Source organism: Onychomys torridus, chromosome 1 (genome assembly GCF_903995425.1).
Source record: "Onychomys torridus chromosome 1, mOncTor1.1, whole genome shotgun sequence".
Taxonomy (NCBI): domain Eukaryota; kingdom Metazoa; phylum Chordata; class Mammalia; order Rodentia; family Cricetidae; genus Onychomys; species Onychomys torridus.
The window spans coordinates 134,999,437-135,025,178 of record NC_050443.1 but is presented as its reverse complement, the minus strand read 5'-3'; the positions used below and the strand labels follow the sequence as shown (position 1 = coordinate 135,025,178).

General features: G+C 42.4%; 1 protein-coding gene across 1 annotated transcript in view; it reads right to left on the bottom strand.

Moving 5' to 3' along the window:
* Gna14 (G protein subunit alpha 14) overlaps positions 1-25,742 on the bottom strand; it is a 161,236-nt gene that overhangs the window by 49,715 nt on the left and 85,779 nt on the right. The window contains exon 2 of the mRNA XM_036197075.1: positions 7,262-7,446. Coding sequence (XP_036052968.1) covers positions 7,262-7,446 — 185 coding nt within the window. The remainder of the gene's footprint in view (positions 1-7,261; positions 7,447-25,742) is intronic.

Here is a 25,742-nt window from a genome sequence, read left to right as displayed (position 1 = left end):
GGTACTTTAGTGACTGGCCAGTCCATCTCCCAGGTCTCATGGACTGTTGTTATTCCTTTGTGCTTTATCCCTTGGTCCAGTAAGATTCGAAAATGCTGCCTGGCCACTCAGCTTCATAGTCATTGCCACTGACTTAAATTTCACAGGAAGACAAGTTTGCAGCTCGCCAAACACAGCCTAAGGTACTGGCCATGGTCAGTCTCTAGCTCCCCACGCTGGAGCCAGAGCCCCTGGATGCACAAGGTTTCTGGGTTATCTTGCAACTCAAATGTGATATTACCAACTACCAAGTACTTCTGTGGAGAAAGGAAGCTATTGCCATGTGAACTTCCAGGTACTTCTTGCCCAGTATCACAGCTCCAGGGTTGAGGCATAAAGTCATATCACGCTGGAGGGCAGCAGAGGCCGCCTGAAGGATACACATGCCACTCTTTCCTCAGCAGAGGGAGAAGACAGACGTACTTTGTGGCTTTGAGGACTGACATAGATGACAGGAAATTTCATGGCAGCTGATGTCCATTCTAGTCTATCAAGAGCTAACTTGACCTTGGAAAAAGACTCACTTAGGAGTAATTATTAACCCCGCAGAGGGTTCCACACATCAGCTAAACCAGATAGTGAAGAGAAGGAAGGGATGGAGTGGAAAGGAAGGGGAGAGTGGAGGGCAGGGGAGGGGCAGGGTGGGAAGGAGAAGGGGAGGGGGAGGGAACAGGAGAGGAGAGAGAGAAGAGGGGGAGGGGAAGGAAGAGGAAGGGAGAAGAGGGGAGGGAAGGGGAGGGGAAGGGAGAAGAGGGGAGGGGAGAAACAGTATCAAAGTGAAGGAAAGCCTCAACAGCACAAAGCAGAACTGTAAAGGCTGGGGCAGGTGTTGTGGGGCACTAGGCAAGGATGATGGTTGGTCTCACATACATGTTTTCAATCAATCACTTCTACTGACTTCAACAAAAAGCAAGTGAAGTACCTTTGGCAACTAGCTACATTTTAGCCAAACAATTAAGTAAATATGGTGATTAGTTTTAATTGTCAACGTGACCTAGAACCACCTAGGAAGAGAGACTCTGGGATTTCCCAGATCAAGATGGCCAGTAGTCATGCCTATGAAGGATTTTTCTTAACTGAGTTAATGAAGGCAGGAAGACCCACTTTGAATATGGGTAGCAGCACTTCCTGAGCTGGGCCCTGGACTGTGGTGAATTAACAAACAAAGCTGCCTAGTAAGTGTGCACACATTCATCTCTCTCTGCTCTAGGCTGTGCCTGTGATATGACAAGCTGTTTCTAGTCCCCACTCCCTTGACTTCCTGATACAGTGGAGGTGATACACCTACAACTGTGAGCAGAAATAAGCCCTTTGCCCTCCTCAGCTGCTTTTGGTCAGGGTGTTTTCTCATAGCAAAAGAAATAAAACCAAGACAACAAGTAGCCACTCACACAAGTGATTAGGAAACTAGAGGTGCTTAAAAATAACAGGAAAACCAGTTATCTTCCTGTCCTTAATAAGTGGTACACTCACGCATGGGCAAATGGTTTCTAACCACACACTATAAATGGCCAAGTTAGACAAAGGTATCCGTATCTTTTTTACTAATTACAAGAAGAGCGTGTCAAAATATTTTAAAAAATTAATTTAGGAAAAATACAAAGCAATCGATAAATGTGAAAATTATTTTACGTTACTTTAGAGTGTTCTAAATTGTGCCTGACACAGACTAGGGGTCAGAAATCCTGATCAATCACTTGATTCCCCTGGATTCATTACTATATCTCATTTGAAACAACCCTTTTCCAAGCCATTGCCTTGAGAAAAGATCTTAATGCAGGAAGAAAGCTTGCTAGAGTCTTTTGCCTGAGATACACTCATCTAAATTCAACCTGGGCAGGATTCCAAACCAACCCTAAGCAGGGAATTTAGCCTTTGGCTTGTGTTCATCAGGAAATCACTAGTGTTCCAAGAAGAAAGCCTGTGAAAAGGACTGACCCAATAACCACCAGCAGCCACCACCACCACTCACCACCACCCACCACCACTCACCACCACCCACCACCCATCAGCACTCACCACCCACCAACAACCACCAGTACCCACCAACCACTACCACATACCAGCAACAAGCAGAACAGCTGTCATGGGAGAAGCAGTTGTAAAGAGTTTGGGGTTAACATGAATTTTATGATCATCATGGATATTGCTATTTTTATCAAATATTATTCAGGCATGAGGGGAGTTCACATGTTCTCCTTCATGTTTAGGATGATCATAAATTAGATTAAAATTATATAATTATCACCTCCCACACTAGTTTGGTCATTTGTAACCAGGTTATCAAAGTATTTTAAGGCAAGTTCATAGAAGAAATTAAGGTATCCTACATTGTGTAAATTAGTGCTTCCATGTTCAAGCTGACCTTGCTGCTGCTCATCATTGGTCCTCAGACTTTTTTGTTCACCAATCGGGCTCAAAAGGCTGTGAGGTTTAGTTGTAATGAAAAATACAGAGAAAGCCACTTGCTGTCATCTTATTCTTTATTTCCCAGACTCACACACTTCAAGTGATAGCCACGTCCACCCTAGGGAGAGTATGGATTAATCTAAACCTCTGCCTGGGATTCCAGTGGAGAATTTGTTGTTCTTACTACAACACCAGGTAGAACTCCAAGTTCTCAGTAAACGTATACTGTGTGGTTTTTAAATATCCAAGGGAACATGGGAAGCAAGGCCCTGAGGTTAACATTTAACTGAAAACCAGCAACTCTGGGCCGCAGCCCAAGTTAGAACATCGGCCTTGCTGTTCCCAAAGGTTTGCAGAACCCAACTTTTCAAATTGGATGAGGAAGTGGGACAGAAAAATATATTTAAACAGATGTTTTAGAAATTAGAAAATAAAGATCTTAAAATACCCTAAGCCCTGAGAAACTGTCCCGCTAAAATGTGACATAAATTTAAATTGACTGTGTTCCCTTAACTGTGCCTGGTCTCTTCACACAAGCTTTCAGGCACTTCTCAGGATCTGAGACCTGGAACTGTAGGTGGAGATACATAGATAATGTATGTGTATTTGTATGTATGTATGTATATTGTGTGTGTGTGTGTGTGTGTGTGTGTGTGTGTACATGTGTGTATGAGTGTTGGTCCTCAAGAGTCTTTGAAGTGTTAGAAAGATCTTGAGTTCAGCAATTGCCTCTATTAAGAGGTTGATGCTCCCTGAAGGGAAAGTTAGCCTCCTACCTTTAGAGACACTGTGCTCTAGATTATGTATCTGGAGTTTCTACTTGCTGAAATAATGTTCAGTTAAGCCAAGGACAAAGGAAACCTTAATTGGCTTTTATATCTAATGAAACCTTTCCTTCATTTCTTATTGATGAATTTCTATTTTCCATTTCTTGGGGTGTATGTGTGTGTTTCCATAGCTGGGAATTTCCATGAGTTTCTGACTTTCCCTATGTCTAGTTATTAACTCTCTTTTAAAAACTTGTTATTTCTTTATGGCTGTGATGAGCTCTCACTGGAGGTAAGTTACAGGAACCTGGGATACTGCACAGCTCCTGTAAGCAGAGGGCAGGGAAGCAGCTGGGGATGGCCTCCAGGGACAGTGACAACCTTCCCTAGTCCGAGGAAGCACCAAATCCAGAAGCAAAGTGCTCATGAGAAGCTAGGTGGGTTGTTCCTTAGGAGGCTCAGTTTCTAAGTATCCAGGCATGTCTGCAAACCTCGAGGATGAAAACATTTACTGTGAGTCAGGATGGCCTGCGATGAGGCTTCCAAGCTCATAACGCCACGGGCAGCACAAAGCATGGAACTCTTCTGGTTTCACTGAGAAGTCAAGAGGAAAATGAACAAATCCTGTCGACTATTTAGTCCAGGAGTCATATGTTCTAACATGTTTATAAAACACAACTGAGAGACATATTTATAAAAGTCAACACCCATCAAAAGAGTGAACAAATACATGTGAATCATGCCTCTAAAGGAAGTATGTGAGCTTTAAGAAAGAAATCAAGGCTATTTCTTAATTTTAAAAACAAGTTGGTTAAAAATACAGTGATCTAAATTTCTTTAATAAGCAATCTTTGAAGCATGAAGCAAAGATTTCAACAAACCTGAGGTACAATGATCTCGCTAGCACTTGAAACCCTCTCACACAGCCTTTAGTTCACTTCCACATACTTTTAAGCATCCCCAATTATGAAAACACATACACATGCATACACACACACACACAAGCCACACACAAGCACACGTACACACACACACACACACACACACACACACACACACACACTTCCCCCTACACACACAGCAAGAAATAGAAAACAGAGATGACTATCCATCAATAAGAAATGAAGGAAAGGTTTCATTCTGTGAAATGAAAGCTAATTAAGATTTTGTTTGTCCTTGGTTTAAATGAACAATTATTTCAAATTATCCAGCATCTTGTAAAAAAGATAGGTGCTATGTGCTATCTACTATTTTTTTCCCCTGAGATAGGGAATTATGTAGCTGAAGCTGACCCAGAACTTGCTATGCAGCCCAGGATGGCCTCCTACTGATAATCCTCCTCCTCCTACTTCCCAAGGGCTGGGGTACAGGCTTGCACCACTACAGCCAGTCCAATCGGGTCTTCATTTTATGTTGTAAACATGGGACTTTATTAGAGTTTCATATTCAGATTCAAACTAGCTCACAGAGAAAGTTATTAGAATTAATAGCAGACAACAGAAAGGCAATAAGGAAAGGATAGAAGAAAATGACCTGAACGAGTAATAGAATAAACCAGAAGTCCATTTTTGGTTTTGAGTTTGCCCACTAATCAACTTATGTCAACTGGTATTTTCTTTTATTTATTTATTTTTATATACATTGGTGTTTTGCCTATAAGCATGTCTGTGTGAAGGTGTCGGATCCAGTAGAACTGGAGTTACAGACAGCTGTGAGCTGCCATGTCGATGCTGGGCACTCAACCTGGGTCCTCTGGAAGAGCAGTCAGTGCTCTTAACTGCTTGCCATCTCTCCAGCCCCCAAAGTGCAATCTTACTTAGAAATGGTGTCACTAGGAGGTAATTAAGGTCATCCCTGATTAGAAGTGGCCTTATAAGAGGCAAATTTGAACACAGACAGAGAGGATATCACTATGTAAGTACACAGACCCACAGGGGCACCATGTGTTGACAGATACAGACACTGGAGTAGCACGTGGACAAGCCAACACAGGCCACAGACTTCTAGTAACCAGACTCCAGGGAGAAGCAGGAAGTGGATTTCTTCCCAGCACCTCCAGTTGGTACCAATTAACCTTGATTTTTAGCATCCGGAGTTGTAAGAGAATAATCTTGTTTCTAGGCATCCTGATTGAGTATGTTGTCACTGCAGCCCGAGGGAATGAATACAGACAACCAGAATGCAGAAACGGCTTATGGAAAAGAGTGGAGGCCAAGGAGCGCGCACAGGGGTGGGGGGGGTGGGGGGGTGGGTGGGGGTGTGTGTGGATGTGGGGGTGTGGGGGCATGGGGGTGGGGGGGGGGGGGGGGGGGGGAGTGATGGAATGCCAGAGCCCATAAAACCTTTTTATTTAAAGTATGAATTCAGAGCACTTTGTAAGAGACCTTGAGAGAAACCAAACAAAAGCCTGAAACCTAGAGGTCTTGACTACCAAATCTGATTAGGTTTCACAAACACACATCTCCAAGGGAAGCAAAACTGGTTACACCTGAGCCTTCTCATCAGTTGTTCTGTTTGTAAACCCACCCCTGAACTCCAGGCTACAACCAACTACCCTTCTATTACCAACAAAGAAACTGCAGCCTACAGCCAGGGAAACAAGATGAAGAAAACCCCCAGGAAGCTGTTTCCTCCTTGCTTCCTCTCTGAAAGAATCTGCAATCTCCACAGAAAGTCTGATTTTAGGAGGCTATGTAGGATGTCAATGGACTGTGCCCTTTCAAAAGATAACACATGTACTGAAAAGCAATGGATGTGAACATCATCACGGTCAGCTCCACAATATTCCAAGTGGCTTAGCATGCACCTCCCACATTTCTGCATATTAGCTCACCCCAGACGCTTCTAGTATGACTGTTGGAAGTTGAAACTGTAGTCAAAACATAGTCTTTCATGTGACCTTTGAGACTTTAAGGAAGTAATAGTAAATAAGTGACTTGAACTGACAATGTGAAGGTCTCAACAATTAGGTGCATATTGTGTACTAAATAGAGAATTTCCAGGAAATAGAATTTTAAGTTCTTTAGTTGCTTTGAAATATTCTCGGTCATATATAGACTATATACATGAGAGCACAGGTGCCACAGTTGCTGATAAAATTATCCATCCGAAAGTTCATGCAGCTCTGTACTGTTAGCATCAATATCATTTTAAAAATAGATTTATGAGGGATTCACTTGACACAGAATTATTTTACCACATGCCATTCATAATACTGTATTGATTATTTGAAATAAAAACATTTTTTCATTTTTAAAAGTCAGGGTGTTACTATGTAGCCCAGGCTGGCCTTAAACCCACAATCCTGCTGCCTCTGTCTCCCAGGTGTAGAATTATAGGCACCTGGCTAAACTCTTATTTCTAATCTGGACTCAAAATAAACTCCAATTCTGTTCCAGTGTAGCCTGGACAATCCTATTTGCCTCCTCCACTCTTCTTGTTTTTTCTTTTCCCTTTGTCAATGAGAGATTTGCATCACTAATGACCAATGGTGACAGAAAAAAGCAAGTATCAGCTTGGAGTGCTCACATCAGGAGCACACTTTGCTAGCTTGGACACCAGAACCACTTTCATAAAATGTCACTTAGTTCCCAAGAAGGGCCGGCTCCCCACACAAACAACCCCAGCGAGTTCTCTCAGTAGTCTACGGTGAATGAGTGAAAATATTTTCTGAGACTGAGAATTCTTGAAAAACTAGATGCTGTAAAACCAGCATCTAGCATCATTTCCCCACTGAGGCAAACAGTGGTCTCTCGGCTCAAATGGGAAATGGCATCTTCTTTTTCTAGTCCCGGAAATGAGCAACCTCAACAAATGCCACATAACACCACAACCTCACTTCCTACGGAAATTTTCTGGCAGACAGAAGACCAGCAGGACTAACTAAATCCATCACACACCCCAAGTAGCTCTTCCACTACTAAGGGCCTCAAGTACTTGGCATCTAATCAAAGCACTTAGCAAAGCTTTTTGTTCAAAGACTTTCCGCTGACCCCAATAGAAAGGCGTGCATTCACAGACAGAGCCAACCCTCCCAAGCACGGTACCTTATTCTGCTCACACACATATTGTATTCTCAGGGTGTCCATCGCTCTGATCATGGCTTGCATGGCGGTGAATATGTTTTGGTAAACCAGCTTAGTGAAGCCCTTTCTGTCTTCATCACTGTAGCCAGACCCATGGATTATCCTCATTTGCTTGATGAAGGTACTCTTCCCACTTTCACCAGTTCCTAAGATTAAAACAAGGGGTGAAGGACAGTTAGCAGAAAGACTCGCAACCTGGAACCCTGGTAGTATTAGTCTACACTGTGGTGGGTAACAGGTTGGCGGGATGGGCTTGCAAAGAGTCTACCAGAAGCTTATGAGGCAGTACATCCTGAGCTCCAGGACATGCCTTCCCATCTTCCTTTCCTCAAATCTTTGAAGCAAGAACCCTGTCTGACCATCCCAAACACGAAGGCTTTGCTGCTCATACTGACCCTGACAGTGATGGAGCCACTTTCAGGGTGCAGGAAGGATTTGAGCAGCAGAAACACTTGGAGAAGAGAAGGATAATTAACTTGCCAATATGCACTTGGTCCTTGCACAATGTGAAGTGTCTGTATGATTGCTGTTATTAATGTTCCAATCTGTATTCAGGAGGTCTCTAAAGCTCCTAACACTGGCATAAATCATTGAACTATCCCATTTATCTTGAATATACAGAGAAACCCAGACACGACATACAGAAAACAGGATGGCAGGATTCCATATTTCTTTCAGATCGAGATTCAGCTAAAAAGGTAGTAAAAATATTTATACAAGGAAGCTCAAATATTTTCTAATATTGTCTGTGAGAAATGGAATCAATTATATGAGATATTGATGGCTCAGTTCCAAATCTACATGTTGCTTTAAAACTTTTATGAACAGTTTAATTAATAAGGTTTCCAGCTGAAATGGAGGAGAAACTATCTCCAAACTAAAATTACTCACACTATATACTCTTTAAATAAATATACTTTACAAAGTACAAATTACATTTCATAATGTTACAAAAAGAAAATAGTTATCTAATAGTATTTCTGTCAAAAGAAAATGTTTTGTGAAAAATCTCAACTGAAACATAAAATTTGCCACAACAAAGGCCACAGATCATTTTTCATGAAATGATTAATTGTGACTCTATAGTCGCTCACTTTTCAGTATCTCAACAGAACACCCAGATTACACAATTCTCATCAAATTCTATCGTCTCTGGTACCTTATTGACTCTTAGTCACATAAGTACCATGTTGGACATTTTCCCCCCTACATTTTACTTATAGAGATGTGTTTTCCAGATTAGGAGACTAGAATAAATCATAGTTACTAACTTGATTAAAATTAGTGATGTTTAAACTTACTTGGGCTTTCCTCTGTACCTTACCAGGGTTCTGAAAGCTATGAGTAAGACCTGTAATAAAGGCCTGAGTGAGACAAAACTTTTAAGTATTGTGGTGGTATTGTGTTCCCCACAATGTTGTGCACCCTAATAAATTTATCTGGGGTCAGAGAACAGACAGCTGCTAGATACAGAGCCAAAAATGGTGGCTAGAAAATGGGTCAGAGCAAGCCACAGCAGAAGCTGGGCAGTGGTGGCACACGCCTTTAATCCCAGCATTTGGGAGGCAGAGCTAGGAGGATCTCTGTGTGTTCAAGGATACAGCCAGCATGGAGACACACGCCTTTAATCCCAGGGAGTGACAGCAGAAAAAGATATATAAGGCGTGAAGACCAGAAACTAGAAGCATTTTGGCTGGTTAAGCATTCAGGCTTTGGAGCAGCAGTTCAGCTGAGAGCCATTCTGGATGAGGTCTCAGAAGCATCCAGTCTGAGGAAACAAGACCAGCTGAAATGAAATGAAAAAAAATTTTCATTACTTATCCTATGTAAAGCAAATAGTTCCTTTTTAAAAGTAGATTCAAAAATTGACCTTTTTATCATATTCATATTCTTTTTTCATAAAAGTTTCAATAATCTACCTTTTGCCATTGTTATATCTTTCCCTTTTTCTTTTTAGTGTAGATTCAATGATCTACCCATTTATCCTATTATTTATCTTTTTTCTCAGGGTAGATTCAGTGATCTACCACATCTACCAAATTGCAACTACCTCCACCACCCAACATATGGGAAAGTAGGATATGCCAATTTTCTGTGCCCAGCCCTATGTTCCATGTGTGTTAAAGGACTCCAACCACATAGATGAGCAAAGGTAAGCACTAGGTGAAGACATAATCTGATATTCAATGACCTCTGATGAGTGCTAACTGAATGCTGATATTGACAAATATCAAAGGAGTCACTGTGCTGGGTGGGGACTCCATCCAAATCATCTCCTTTACTCCTCAAACCACTCTGTGAAATAAGTACTGATGTCTTCAGCATGCTGCTGAGACACCTGGGATATGGTTGGTTATATAAAGTCTGCAAGCACCCATAGTTAACGTGCCCTGAAACTGATTCACTTGGACTTCACTGACAGGCTCTACCATCAGAGAAGATCTGGCTCACACACCAAAGGACCTGGTGACACGGGCCTAAGCAGGGCAAATTTGAAGTCCAGTCACACTCTATGTCAACTCCAGCCAGGCCACCATCTTGCAGATATACCCTGCTCAGATCCTGCTGGGTTGTGCTTGTTACCATCTTGGGAAGCGCCCATGCCCATGTAGAGGCAGTTTTAAGTGCTTTCCTTCCTGCTATTCAGCTCTCGTATTAACTGGGTTCTTCCATATCCACCCAAAGAACTGAAAAACAAAAACAAAAACAAAAAACAAAAAAACCCCGAGCAGAAGACAGACACCTCTCCTAAAGTACACTATCAAAGCTTGGTCCAAAGTTCTAGGCCAAGTCAGATCTCGGTTCCCACAGACTTCTGGGTTAATTCTCCCCAAGATTATGATATTCTTTTCTACTCAGCAGGCCTGAGCCTCTGGTCCACTGTCAGTTCATCCCAAATATGTACTAGTAGTCCTGCATTTTACAGATGAAGAAGCCAATGTGATCATGGAAATTATGTAACTGCTTCAAGGGAGCTGTAACTGTGACCTTGAAGCCAGAAAACTCACTCAAGACTGCCTGAATTCTGCAGCAAGATAAGGAAGTTCCCAGTAGCAGAGGTCATTCTCTCACACACGGCCAAAGCCAGTCACAGATACTTAATATTAAAACTATTCTAACCATCTTTTTAAATGGCCAAATGAGAAAAGTACTTAACAGTATCATTAGTTTAAAATACTCTTTAAATATGTGGTTTCAAATGGCAATTGTTCAGTTAAACACAAACACACACACACACACACACACACACACACACACACACACACATACATACACACACAAAATAAGTTAGGTTGGAGGCAAAGAAGAGACTGAATGGCACCGACTACTGAAAGCCAAGACCAAGAAAACCTAGAAACCATTTGGTGGGCACGCTCTTGTTCTCACTAAAGCTGCTGTACAACCCAGCTGGTGCTCTCTCTCTCCACAAGAGAAACTAAGAATCAAAAAGACTAAGCAGGTTGTTCAAGTTTGCACAGCTTGTGAGTGCTGGCCTGGCTGTGAATCTCTTCCCATGACAACTTGGTACTTTCCTAAACAAAGGGTCTCTTTCCTACACACACTGAGATTACAACAGGAAATGCTTCCTTCCTCTTTCAGCTGGCAGAACTGTCCTGGAGCTGAGATGGCTCCAGCAGCAGGGGGCAGCAGGCAAGAGCCAGTGAGGATAAGTAATGACATCATGCTTTCTGTCATGGCAGCTGTGGCCAGGACTGCAGGGACCGATCAGCTCAAACCAAGGAGCTGAGCTGATCCATTTACCTGTTCCAAACAGAAACTCCACAGGTGGGCTTCCCGAATATATTCACTCATTTATTTATTCAGGGAATTTTTTTTTTTCTTTAAGCACCCAGAGGCATGATTCTGGGGATGAAAACTATTAGTGGTTTTTCCTGGGTGATTTTTAACTGGAGTGGGTGGCTTAGCTCCCCCCACACCCCACCGCCCCAGCTCCTCTTTAGTCAATTACCTTCTAAAATATGGGTTTGAGACCGTGCTGCCGGGCTAAATGTGTCCCTCCAGAATGAGCCTGCTGGAGCTCCTCCTGAGACTGGAGAAGAGAAGGAACCCCCAGTTCATAGCAGATTTTTGGTCCAAATAGGGACCAAGCATTTTGACTGGAAAATAAAATTCTGGTGTCAGATTATCAAGGACCCCTTCAGGTATGATGAGAGACTCATCCCAGGAGGTTTCCACCCAGACTCAGCATGTAGCGACACAGAAGAGGAGAAGAATCAATTATCGATTCCACTTATAGGTTCAGTTTTCAATATAAATAAGGGAAATGGCACTTCTCCATTTAATTTCCATTTCTTCATTTTCATATTTGAAAATAAAATTCAATGATGGCTATTAAGTAGAGTCATAAGCCACTAAATGACATCCCAGTCAAGAAAGGAATACCAGTGTACACACTGTGTGTCATATATGCTGAACTGTATCAAATATCCATGTACATGACAGATTCTATGATTATAAAGAAACTGAAAAATTCCCATCATGCTGTACTGTCACTATTTATGGTTGAGATATGCTCAGTTACACAAGTACCACTGTGTTACAGTTGCCTGCAGTATTCAGGACAGTGACATGTTGCATAGATTTGCAGTCTGTACACACAGCCTAGGCATGAAGAGGCTGTATCATCTAGGCTTGTGTAAGTATACTCTATTGTGTTTGCACAATGGCAAAACTGCCTAGTGTGTTTTCCAGAACATGTGACCATCATTGAGTTAGGCGTGTCTGTAGTTTTCAGTTCTTACCAGTGTCAAGAGCCTGCTTGTGTGAGCTGCTTGCTTATCATCATCTCACCGCAACTGCAATAACCCTTCTGTACACTGTGAAGATGTGCTGCTCTCACTGTTAGTAAAAATATGATTGGTTGATGGCTAGGCAGGACTTTCAGGGCAGAGAGAATACTGGGGAGACAAAGGGCAGAGTTGGATGAGACACCTAAGATGCAAAGCAAGCAGGGTGGACAGTACATAGATGAGGTGAACAAGCCTTGGGGCAGCACATAGACTAATAGAAATGGGTTAATTTAAGTTATAAGAGCTAGCTAAAAACAAGCCTAAGCTATTAGCTGACCTTTCATAATAAGAACTCTCTGTGTGGTTATTTGGGAACTGACTGGCGGGACAGAAAAGTCTGCCTACAGCCTTCCATAATAAAGTCAATGGGTAACTGCTGGCAAGATACTCAGGCAAGTAACAGATTCACCAAAAGACCTCCTATGCCTTTCTGGTACCAATTGCTGACCTCTCAGCAGGGGACCATCAAAATCCCCCAAGTCTCTAGCTGTGAAGCTCTGCTTTGGAGCCTTTGTCCCTTTTCCCTTTAAACAAGTGTCTTTCTTTGACCTGGACACTCAGCACTGGGTAAAGGGACATGTGTCTCCTGCTATTCCACCATGCACAGTGCATATAGATAATGCATGTTCTAGTCTCCTCTGCACAGACTCCCCACTGACTGGGGTGAGGGTTGTGTGTCTCTGGCCTTGCAGGGCTGGGAGCTTTTCTACAGTAGTGTGCTCTTAACTTTGCTGCCCAGCAGTGTCTCCTAAGCTCAGTCACATGAGCATCAGTATTATGATTTTGGCATATTCATACGACATCTGTTCAATTACCTAGTATTTTGCTTCATCTGTTGTTCAAATAAGTTTTTATGAGATATGAAAACCCTGTATTGTATGTGAAAATCAAATGAAATAATGAAATATAATAAAACCTATGACTTTGCAATATTCCATCAGAAACAGCTCTCCTCTTTCCAGTTCTATAGGGGCTACATTTTATGAACCGCTCACAAAGGATTGCCCTTTGTAGATGGAATTAACCCTTCTACTTTTCATCCAAGATTCTCTCCTAATCCCTGCTCTCTCCAGAGGCTTCTGAAATTCCACCCAGGGCTCTCACTTAGATACAAAATAGCAAGGCTTCAAACTCATGAAACTGAAAAGGGGCCAACAAAAACACCCAACACACTAAGACACTACACTTCCAGAACTGAAAAAGCAATACAAGGTTAGAGCTTTAATTTAATTTCAAATAGTATAGGAACACTCATTGTGGTAGTAGGGGGTGGCAAAAAAATCACTTTTAGGAGCCAGAAGGGACTAGAGGCCAAAGTAAAATAAATCCTTTGAATGACAGACAAAAGATATTTAAACAGAAAATCAATTGTTCTAGAATTTAGCCAGAATCCAGAAAGACTGGCTCCCTGAGAGCTAAGGCAAGGAGCTAATGAAGCTATGAAGACAGACAGTGGCCTAAGGTGTTTCCTGACCCAGCAAGGCCTGCCTCCCAGAAGCCAGTGTTCTCAGCTCAGGGTTAGAGCAGACAGACAGTAAAACAAAGCTCACAAAAATGAAGACAGATTGGAATGTCATCTAACTTATATGACCAACAGGCTGAAAGGGTATGAACATGTCCAAGGTAACCACCAAGTGGGCTCTCTATGAACAGGGACCTTATTTCTCTTGACAGGGGGCACACTAGTAACCTACAATCTATCCATGAATGGATATTTGTGGATTATGGCCCTCCATGGTGATTTCCTTTTGGAAAGCAATAAGGAGTGGGTTGTCTCGAGTGAGAGGACCTGTTGGAGATACACAGGCAGCTTTCCCATGCCAGGTGCCTGCTGCCTGGCTTTCGGATGAAGACCTGGTGCCAGGTACACTGTGGAGCTCAGATTCTGTGTCAAGCCTTTTGTGGAGTTCAGATAAATAAACTCAGAAAATGCCTGTGTCATCTTTAAGCCACAGGGCTTCTCCTGCAGTGGCCTGCCCAGGTGACAATGTTGTAACTTTGCTCCAGCTTGGGCTGACCTTGGGCAGTGGAAGTTTCTGCAGCTGAGTGGGCTGCTATGCTGGAGCTTGTCATTCAGCAGATACAGGTTTATGAGAAAAGACGGCAAATTCTGGGGAAAGTCAAAGAACTCCCCACATGCAAAGCAGAACCCATGGGGTGGAGGACTTATCAAAAATGCAGGTTCTCTGCCCTTCCCCAGCCAAATTTTACTGGCCTGGGGAAGAGCCTGGGAATATGCATTTGTGGCCAGTATTTTAGGGCTTTCTGTGGGTTGGATAGAAAGACTGCTCCAGGGTCCCTTCTGAAGGGAATCCCTGATGGACTCCACCTGGGGCAGAAATGCTTCAGCTGCTACATGATGTCCAGTTGAGTTGGTGGGTTTTCCTATCAAGTTCCAAATTCATTACTTCATGAATAAATATCCTGGACCCCCAAGCTCTACTTCTATATTTCCAGAGAGAAAATATTTTGAAAGAAGCAATCAGATTCACTTATTCAATTCTGCCTGAGCCTCATGTCACCATCAAAACCATGGCACCTTCCCTAGCTTCTGCTGCCATATTAAAGGACTTTCTGTTTTTGACCATAAAAGGAGGCAGAGTGATGTCTTGTGCAACACTGGATGGGAAGCAAATGGAGACAGGTTCACGGCCACCCTCTGAGCAAAAGAGGTTAACACTAGGCTTTTACAACAAAAAAGAGGAAGTTGAAGGAAATTAAGTGATGAAACCTAAAAGGCAGTTTGAGACTTTTTTTTTTTTAATTGAAGAATTCAAAATACACTGTATCATACTTGATCTTTTGGATTTATTAAAATGCCCAATTATCTTTATGGACAAGACAAGAAAAGCCATGCTTCTAAGCACAGCAACCCCTCCCAGAGGTAGATGTCACACCCATGGATGCAATCAGCTATGGAGGAGAGAGATTTTTTTAAAACTTCCTCTAGGGCCAGCAAGATACCCACCAAAAAGCTTCCGCATGGGACAAAAAGCCTGAAGACGTTAGTTCTGTCTCTGGAACCCACATGGCAGGAGAGAACTGACCCTTTGAGTTGTCACCTGACCCCCAATGCACCCAGTGCCACATGCACACCTCCACAAAATAAACACGCCTGCAACCAAGATGTGAAAGAACCCCAGCCATACTGCCATGCAGACTCACTCTTTTCCTATCGGTAGTCCCGAGCACTCCCATGGAACGACTAAAACTCCCATGGCATGACTAACACTCTCACCTTCTCGGGTCATCCCGGGTGAGACAGAGATGAGCTGAAGCACATCAGAGCATGTAGACAGTTCTATACAAACACAGCACCACTCAACAGCAGGAGACGCAAGTGCTGTGTATTTTGACAACTAAGAGGGTCTAGGAATCCATTCCTCAACTGGTATCAAGAGCAACCATGTAATCCTTTACTTCCTGTCATTGTGGATATCATTTTGATTAAGATGCACTTTCAAGTTCAATATATCTATGAGAAGTTCTTTTTTTTAAGATTTAAAAAAAGAATCTATGTATATGAGTGTTCGGCTGAGTGTATGTCTGTGTACCACATGTGTGCCTATGAAGGTCAGAAGAGGGCGTCCCCTGGAACTGGAATTATGGATGGTTGTGAGCCACCATGTGGGTGATGGGAATTGAACTTGGGTCCTGAGCAAGAACAGTAAATGCTCTTAACAGTTGAGCCATCTATACAGCTTCCTCACTCTTAGAGTAAACAGAATTAAAGAGCCACACTAGTGATTTAATCACAAATACTTTGAATTCTAAGTTTCTAAAAGTAAGGTACAAAACAGTATGCTTTCCACAGTTGCTATCAATGCATTTAAGAGTTCAAATATAGAGACTTCAAAGCAAGCTTTCATTCTAAATTAATTTGAGATATTTACTCATATACTCAAATCTTCATAATGTTACAAAGGTGGGATGCACTAGAAATTCAATATAAGCATTTAGCTTGGTATTAATTATTTTTATATCAAGAAGCATTTGGCATTGGTTTATATTCATTTCTTGGATGCAGTTACATTAATCCTTCTGCAAGGAGCTACACAATTCAGTTGCCTTCACGGCACAGTCCTGTAATGTGGATATTCAGGAGGCTATCACACGAGAGTTGTAAATTTGAGGCTATCCTGGGCTACTTAGTAAGACCCTGGGCCTCCACATTACCTCCTCACCCCCAAAAAGGATAAAAGAAAAAGCTATACAATATAGCTCACTCTGTGTCAACAGCTCATTTATAAAACCTTGGGAAAGTAATACAATACCTGTTACTTGTTTGCAACAAAAACTTCATTTTGGAGTATTCTCTAGACCACCATTAGTTTTCCAAAGAAATGAACAAATCTCATCAATGGCAAGGAGAATCCTACCCTGATATGTTTTGTGGCTAACAGATAAAATACCAGAGACTCCATTAGCATTACTCATTCCTCTTATAAGATCATGAATTCACCTGCTGCTGAATGAGACTGACTCATGATGGATTTACAAAAAGGGCAAACATATGCATTTTCATGAATGGTTTCAGAACCTCCCACAGTTCAGTGCTGCTCCTGAACATAAGCACCTCCCCCATTCTTACAGTAACATTCACTGGTGGGCAGTGACTCTCAGCCTGTCAGCTACTGCGGGTACCCTCAAATGGCTGACTCCAAGCAAGCTTGCAGTCAGAACTGCCCTTGCATGTCATGACTGCTGCTCCAAAGTTGGACAAAATTGGCTCATGTTGAGAGTGGAGGAAAAGCAGAACAAGGCATCAAGGGAAAGACAGAAGCCCCTAAAACAGCTGGGAAAGGATATCCTTAGTCCACATGAGTGTAGGCAAGGAGATGAAGGAATCATTTTGAAACACCTTGAGATTCTGTTGAAGCATGGATGGTCAAGTTGGCCATAGTCCTTCCCCCCAGCATAAATTCAAATCAAATGAAATAAACACAAGCTAATCAAACACTGCTACCTGCTGCTGCTGGTGTAACTAAACATGAGGTGATGGCAGGTCTATAGAAGTGCAGTATTCTATCATCCACCTTAAAAGGGTTTTAAAAAAATTCAAGTTCTCCTTGGAATTCTTAGAAAATAGGAGACAGTTTTATTTAGACTGATACCTATACACATTAGGTGTAAAATTTCCATTCTGCCATTGTGACCACACACATGAATTTACTTTGAGGTGTCTAATATAAGAATTGAGCAGCTGGGGAATGGCTAAGTGGTACTATTTTTAAGACCACACACCCATGTGAAGTGTGGGCCTCGCCATTTGGGTGTTTATCTGACCCATAGACTGTTCACACCCTGGCCAACCCATCCATCTTATCCCCACGCTGGTCTAGCACTACCACTCACAAATGCTCTCAGACTCCTGGAAGACACCCCTTCTCATCTCCCTGTCACTTCTGTTCCTTTATGTACCCTAACTGTGACATTTACCATGTCTTCTCATTTCATGCAGAAAACATTTGAGAATTATTCCACATGCCTCTTATTGATGTCCAAAAAAGCTTCTTAAATATATTTATATTTAAAATAAAACAATCTAAAGATTTATCTTTGATGGCTAATGTGGTTTATTATTCTGACTTGATTGAGTGGAACCTGGAAAACGGGTACCAAGGTGTAGGGTTTCTGTAAATATATTGGATGATGTGGAAAAATAGTTTTGGCAGGGCTGGGGGAGATGAAGTTTGGAAGAATGGGATAGGAAAAGTCTGGAATGCTAAAAGTTCAGCACAAATGGATGATTCTGGTGTTGGCTCAGAAGAGAGTGTGTTGCTAGAAATGCAAACAACAACCACCATCCTGCAAAGCCTCAGATGAACACGAAGACTGCTGGCTGGTCCAGTGCTTGTTCCTGCATCAGCATGTGGTGGCTCCGCCTCCTTTTTCTCCTTTTCCTGCGTCTTCTGAGAAATCACACTTAAAGGTCACAGACTGACCTCCCAAGCAGCACAGATGCAGGCTGTTGTGTGGGTAATGCCAGATGCTTTTTTTCCCTTTCCCTTTTGATATTATAGTGTAATCACATCATTTCCTGCCTCCCTACTCCTCCCTCACTAGATGCTTAGAATTTGGAGCAAAGATGAACAGAGAACACAACCTTGAAAACCCCGCAGCTGGAGCATCATGGGAGGGAGGGCAGAAGAAACCCAAGGGCCGGAGGATGGGGAATGTGCAGCAAAAGTGTCCTCCAGATATGTCATGGTCATTGCCCTCAGGAACTCACTGTGAGTCTCCACATAAGAATTTCAGAAGATTGGCGCCTATCTGTGTTTTGTTGTGGGAGGTAGAGGGTGCATGAAGCCCTCCCCCACCCTGAGGGATTAGTGGTAGTTAATGGTTGAAAGGTTAGGAGTGTCATTTTCTTCAATAGGTGCAGCCACTGCTAGGCTGCCCACACACCGGTAAATAATTTCTTATCCATGCTTATGCAAACAGTTCTAAACTCACTGGGTTACATACAAAGAGAAGACTAGGAAGTAGAAGGTTTGCAGGAAGATGAGAGGGAGGAACGGGGTGAAAATGACTAAAATTCATTCATTATATGCATATACAGAGTTGTCAAAGAACTTTTTAAAATTAATTCACATGTTGGTCAGAAAAGCAAGGTATATAGAGGTACATCCATGACACTGGTTACTAAAGATGTGTATGTATACCATTGAAAAGAAACCACACGTTTTGCATTAGTACAATAGAAAAATACAACAGATGAGTGGATCTTAGAAATCAGGGAAAGACATTCCAGGCTCAAGGCTATCAAAATGAAAATTTGTTTCCAAGACTTCCATTTGAGAAGGGAGCCTAGAGGTGGAGAGGGCACAAGGTCCTTGTGCTCACGGAAAAGCTCCATGTTAAGCACACAGTGTTTCTCTTCAAAGGAAGCTCTATACCTGTTTTCTGTCTGGAGAGCTGGGAATGGATGTAGTTATAGCCTGGTGATCTGTTATCTATAGGGCCAGGCCACACCTGAACCCCCCAGACTATTATGTTTTCTTATCCCAGACTCTTCTCCTCCCTATCCCTTTATTCTGAGCATTGCTTCTCAGTCAACAAAACCCATCCTTACAGGAGATGTCATATGTACTTTACAACAGCCTAGCTAACGTCTGTGTTACCTCTGTAGGGCCAGGCCACCCTGACTCCCACAGACAATTGTTTGTCTCAGTCCTTCTCCTGAGTTCCTTATCTGAGTCAACAGAGCAGATAGTTATGGAAGAGGCCATATGTACTTTGTAAAGAGTTTCAATGTAAACATGACTGAAGTTTTGTTGTAGACACGGAATTGGGTTATCATCATCAGGAAACTTTTTTTTTTCAAAATTATTCTGTGCTTAAATATAGCTGAAATCAACTACCTGAGGTTAGATTCTACAAGTTTGAACCAACACCGCTAACTAGGTTGTGTTAAACTAGATTTCCTTCTTGCCCCATGTGGATCACTACTCTGCCAACCCTGGTGTTTACAGAGACCCAACACAGGGAGGTGGCCCTGCATATCCCAAAATACCCAGAGACTGTTTCCTGCTTTTTAGCTATCAGGACAATTCAATACTACTAGAGCCATAGTTAAAGTTGGTCCAGGTACAGTTTGTCTGGCACTCTGTTTTTTTTTGTTTTGTTTTGTTTTGTTTTTTGAGACAGGGTTTCTCTGTAATTTTGTAGACCAGGCTGGCCTTGAACTCACAGAGATCCACCTGCCTCTGCCTCCCAAGTGCTGGGATTACAAGCATGCACCACCACTGCCCGGCTGCTGGTGGTACTCTTTAGCATCATCTACATGACTCTCCTTTTGCAGACATGCACAGTCGAATTATGGTATCATGGAGGCCTCTACCATACATAATTTCAAAGGAAGGCTGGGGAAGCCTGATTACGCATGGCTGTTACGAGAGTCCCTTGCAAGCAAGCCCTGACAGGACAGTGTGTGTGGAGTTGTGGCAACAAACCTGGAAATAAAATAGGGGCCTTAGAAAGAGCAAATACACCATGCTTGTCAGAGAAGGCTCCAGGCAGGAAGCAGAGCCAGCCTCAGCGAGTGGGTTAGGTTACGGCCATCAAGGTTGTAGAGGAAGGGTTGCCTGGGCCATCATTTGAATGTATGATCATGGAGTCAAGGGATATGCCGTCCCAGTATTATGAAAGCTAACCAGCGGTGAGGAAGTCTCCAGGTGGCCTCCAGCTTGACTTCTGTACGTCTTGCAACCAGGGCGTAGAGCGTCTTCAGCAGCAGACTCTCACCTTCTAGCTCTGTGAGGCAATCAAGAGGAACGGCAAGAGCGTGGGCCACTCTTCCTGATAGAGCTTGTGGAGGTTGTTTTATCAGAGCTACAGGAAAGGCAACTAAGACTGCTATTAGCTATATTAATCATCTCTTCAGGGGTCTCCTACAGGTGGGAGGAGCCTTCCACGGACACTAAATTGATTGAGCCTTCAAAGACTCCCCAACATGAAAGAAATTGTATTGTCGTAAGGACTTACCTCTTTGTCTCCCCACCCCCATCATCGGTGGGATTCCCTCACCATAACAAGATGTATAAGGAAGCAGAGAAGAAGGTCCTGGGGAGTCTCACTTCCATTTTATCCCTATGATACAGACATGTCCTTATGGTCCAGCCCCCAGAAAGTCAAAGAAACATGACATAGCACAATAATGATGGCAAGGCAATCCGTCTGATGGTGACAACGTTTCAGTCACGCAAAGGGCGTGTGTGTACTACAACCTCTGACTCTCTTTAGCATGCTAGGAGAGCCTTGGGCAAGTTACTTAAACACTTTGAAGCCCGATTTTGACAACCCTTTAATCCCAGCACTTGAGAGGTAGGTGGGATCTCTGAGTTCGAGAAGAACCTGGTCTACAGAGTGAGTTCCAGGACAGCCAGGGCTACCCAGAGAAACCCTGTCTCCAAACCAAAACAACCAAAAGAGTGTATAATAATACCATACAGTCAGCATTTACTGTGAGAATTAAAATCATATTTTAATGTAGAAATAAGAATTAATACACTAGTTACAACAGTTTATAAGGGAGATGGTTGTGGAAATGGCAATAAAGAGGCCAATGTATTAGTTTGAGAGAGACGGCATTTAGGAGATAAAGTCACAAGCAGGAATTACAATCTTCGAGGTTAGTAACTTTGTGGCATTTTTAGTAACCATGGAGAAATTAGAAAAATGGTCATAAGCTATAATGAAGAACTATGGCCAGTGGCTTAAGGTCATGGTGATTTTGTTCTCCCACAGAGGGGACTACTGTCTGCTTCTCTCCTGGAGTCTCTAGTGTGTCTCACTGTGCATGATGATCGTGGTCTGGCCACTGTGGGGTCACCTTTCCTGGGTGCCTATATTCGCATTTCACAGCACTCTTATGTAAGGGCACAGCCACCTTGGATTTAAGGTCCAACCAAATTTACTCTGAGTACCACATCATTTATCACACCCACAAAGACCTTATTTCTAAAGAGGGTCTAAACCCTTCATGAATTTAGGGGGTACAGTACTATGCAACCTACTAGAGTGCCTGATTCACACTAATGTACTTGTTAGCTAGAATAATTATTAGTCATGTAGGATTTTTTATGGAAGTGGGAAGAGTAAGAGGAGATTCTTACACATTTTACAAGTATAATAAACTAAAGAATCTATTAATTCTTTGAGAATTTCATATATTTTTATCACTCTCCCAACTAACTCCTCCAAGATCTACCCCCACCTCCCTAGTACCCTAACTTTGTGGATTTTTTTTTTCTAACAACCAATTGGTGCAAACTTGTGCTGGCCATATACTTTTGGGTGTGGAGCCATCCACTGGTGCACAGAGACCTCTCAGGAGCCACATTTAAGAAAACTCCCTTTCCTTTTTCCAGATAACATCTACTGCCCAGAGTTCCTCACTTAAGGACTAGGAACCCTTTCCTATTATAGCCGACATTTTTATTCTCCATCATAGAAGGAAGAGGGAGCCTGCCATGTCCTCCTTGCAAACACCATTTGGACTTTTTCTAGCATGTTCAACAACTCTCTCCTTAACTTTTCCTCTCATACTTTTTGATTTTTAGACAGACTCACTCCTGACTGGCATGGAACTCACCGTGTAGACCAGGCTGGCCTCAAACTCACAGAGATTCATCTGCCTCTGCCTCTTAAAATTAGGATTAAAGGTGTGCGCCACCATGCCCAGCTGCATGTATTTTCTAGCGGATGTTAAATTATTCGGGGGGGATAAAGGTGAGCCAGCACCAGGCTTTTAAGCTTCTGCACCAATGTCACGGTGCCAGTTTAATTTCTTTCCCAGAGATCCAAGTTTGGACTCAGGGATCCAACTTCCATTTACTCTAGTGGAAACATCATTCAACTCTCTTAATTTGAAAACCTTCTATTAAGACGTATGTTCTTTGCTCAGCCCACATCCCTACACCGGTCCTTAGTCACTGCTGTCTTGTGAGCTTATCACACATTTGTGGTACTGCTGGAGCCCAGGCAGCATTTCAAAATTGCCACCTACAGCCCCGAAACCAGCTGCCTTCCATTCCATACCACTTTACTCCACTTCACCCCCAAATCCCTTCCTCGACAACTACGGGCCAGCCATTCTCTCTTAATTATCAGGGTTTTGAAAAATCTCATCTCAGCTTCCATTTTTGCCACACCCAGGTTGAAAATAGTGGTGTGTTTTGTGCCCTCCCAAACACCTAACCTAACCACCTGCTGCTCAAGTTTCAGAGAAACAGCAGCAGCCTGTGGATGCTCCTGTAGGCCAGGGTTTGTCACAATGCCCCTCTTGTCGCGAAGCGAGGGAGCTCAGATTGAGAGTGTCTGTTTTCATCTTCTCCCCACTCAAAGGAACAAAGAAGCTATGGAGCCAAGTGTGTGTGCGTGTGAGCGTGCGCGTGCACGTGCGCGTGTGCATGTGTGTGGTCTATACTATCTCCTCAGCTTCCAGCCTTGCTCTCAGAGGCACTCACAGCCTTGCAATTTCACTATCCAATAAACCCCATTTATGGGGCTTATACAGGCTGCTTCCAACCTGAGGAAAAGATGCCACTAGGGTACATTTCCATAGTCCTGAAGACAGACAGATATTTGTGAGGTGGTGTAGACTGAGCTTAGACATAATAGGCAAAGCATGAATAAAGTTCTCTGATGGGAGGATGGAAGGGCCAGTGAAGACACCAGCCGGAGCTCAAACTACTCTTCTCCAACTGCTCAATATGCACTCAAGCTAAAGAGATAAGGAGCAACAGCCAAATCCACTCCTTTCCAACTTTTATCCAGGACATGTTTCATAGTCAGGATATGTTCTAGTGTAGGTGTACTCAGCAAGGACTTAGCTAATTAAAGAATGTACACTAAAAACAGATCAGCTCTTCACCTTTCAGCCCAGATTTTTAAGAAGTGAAAGGGACTTTGCAAGCATGTAAACATGGTACCTATTGCTGGTTAAATGTGTTACAATTATTCAAAATCATCTAGTATTTCTGGACTAGCTAAAACACCCAGGAAAATCAGGAATGATGTCCTCTGGGTACATATAAAATAATATCCACCACAAAAACCATTCCCACACTGAAGCTCTAGCTTCCAAATGTGTTGCCACCAAGTGTGACATCAGTCTGATGATGCTAAAAGTGTATTTCCACTCTCTTGAAAGCAGTTATTTTATCAGTCTATCTTATCTCCTGTAATTGCACCATCATCTCCACATTGACATCCAAACAGAACCAAATGCAAGACTTTGGCAGCAGTTTTCCAAGGTCAAGTTGTCTTCAGGAGAAACAAAAATGAGTTCCAGGTTTCAATGCACATAATAAAATGCTGGCCCCACCATTAGCTTCACACACCGTTGTTGTTGTTTGTTTGTTTGTTCACACACTAGATTTCAAGACAAGATTTTAAAATTTCCCCAATGGATAATGCTCCCATCAGTTTCAGATTCTATTTTCAATCATATATGGAAATAAAAATTGAGCTCTGACTGTTCAAACAGGCAGTATTTCCCAGCAACCTGCTTGGTATTCTGCCTTTCCATTCTACAGCCTGTATTGCTGTTCTTTTTCTAACTTTGACTTAAAGGGAAAAAATTCAGCTTCCTTGTTAAGTTAGCTGAGAAATTCTCAGTTTGCTTCATTGAGAATTTGTGTCTACAAACCAATAGACAACCCAAACCAGCCACCCTTGTCCTGCCACTCAGGTTGACACGCCCTTGTCAACTCTTTAGTCTCTCTTCCTCTTCATGCTTTTTCAAAATCTGAATTATTTGGGGGATCTTAAAGGACTTGATCTTTACTTGTGAACTAATTTTTTTTTTAGCAACTAAAACTCGGCCCTGCAGGTGGGCAAGGCCTTAACTTTCCTCATTTGGATTGTGACACCTAGTGAAGCGCTGGCTGACAGAGACTCTTCCTGTCCACCCCAGCCTGCTCCTGTTTCCCATGAAGTACCTCTGGGGCAGACACTCACCTCGGCATCTTGCCATGTACATAGTTTCTCACTCATCCGATCTAAGTGGACCCATGTCATCAGGCCAACAAGCTCTGGCGCTGCTGCCAGCTGAGACCGAAGCTCTTTCTTGGGACCTTCCCCTACTCCTGAAGCCTGGTCAACTATCTCCTGAGACATGGTCCAATGGAAAAACAGTTCCTGGGGAAATGACATATCAAAATCCCAAAGCAGCACCAGGAAGCTGACAATCCTCATGTGTTATTCAGAAAAGCTTGAAAAGTATTTGTAATAAATAACATAATGAAATCTCAATTATTAATGTGGCATGACCATGCAAGAGACAGCGATGGGCATAGGGAAAGAAGAAATGCTCACAGAGGAACCGTGTGTGCCCAGTACTATGTTGACATATTCATTAAGTGTCATTTCAGTGCCCGGGGACTAGATCTTAGCCATACAAATAAAAAAAAAAACCAGAAACACAGGCCTATAGGGCATATGAAAATGAACCCCAAGTCAAAGACTGATATACAAAAAAAAATTAAATGAGCAACAGTCTTCAAGAACTTAAGGTAAGTGTTTGTCTGCACTGGGAAGATTCATATTATTTTAATGTAAATACATAAAACACACCATGAAAACACAAAGACCATACTAGGGAGGAACTTTAATATAGCAAAATGTTTATATTATTTATGTAGAAAGCCATTTATTACAAATTAAATTTTAGAACATGCTGTTTTCTGCCATGTCAGACTCTGACATGATCTCTGGTCATGAATATTTATAAAATGAAGGTACATTGTGTCTCCTTCCTAAATCATTACAAAATATAAATATCCTACTCCAAACTGCTCACATACACAGAGTTTATTACCTTGGGGTCTGATTTCTATTTTAATATATTTGAGTTACATGTTTTTGTGGGTTTAATTTTTTTTCATATTTTATATATATGGATGTTTATATACCACATGTATGCAGTTCCCACAGGAGTCAGAAGAGGGCACTAAATGGATCTCCTGGAACTGGAGTTAAAGATGGTTGTGAGGTGCCCTGGAAGTGCTGGGAATTGAACCCAAGTCCTCTGGAAGATGACCTAATGTTCTTAACCACTGAGCCATCTCTCCAGTTCCTTTTTTTCCCTCTTTTAAAAATGCAAATATGGAGCCAGTAAGATGATT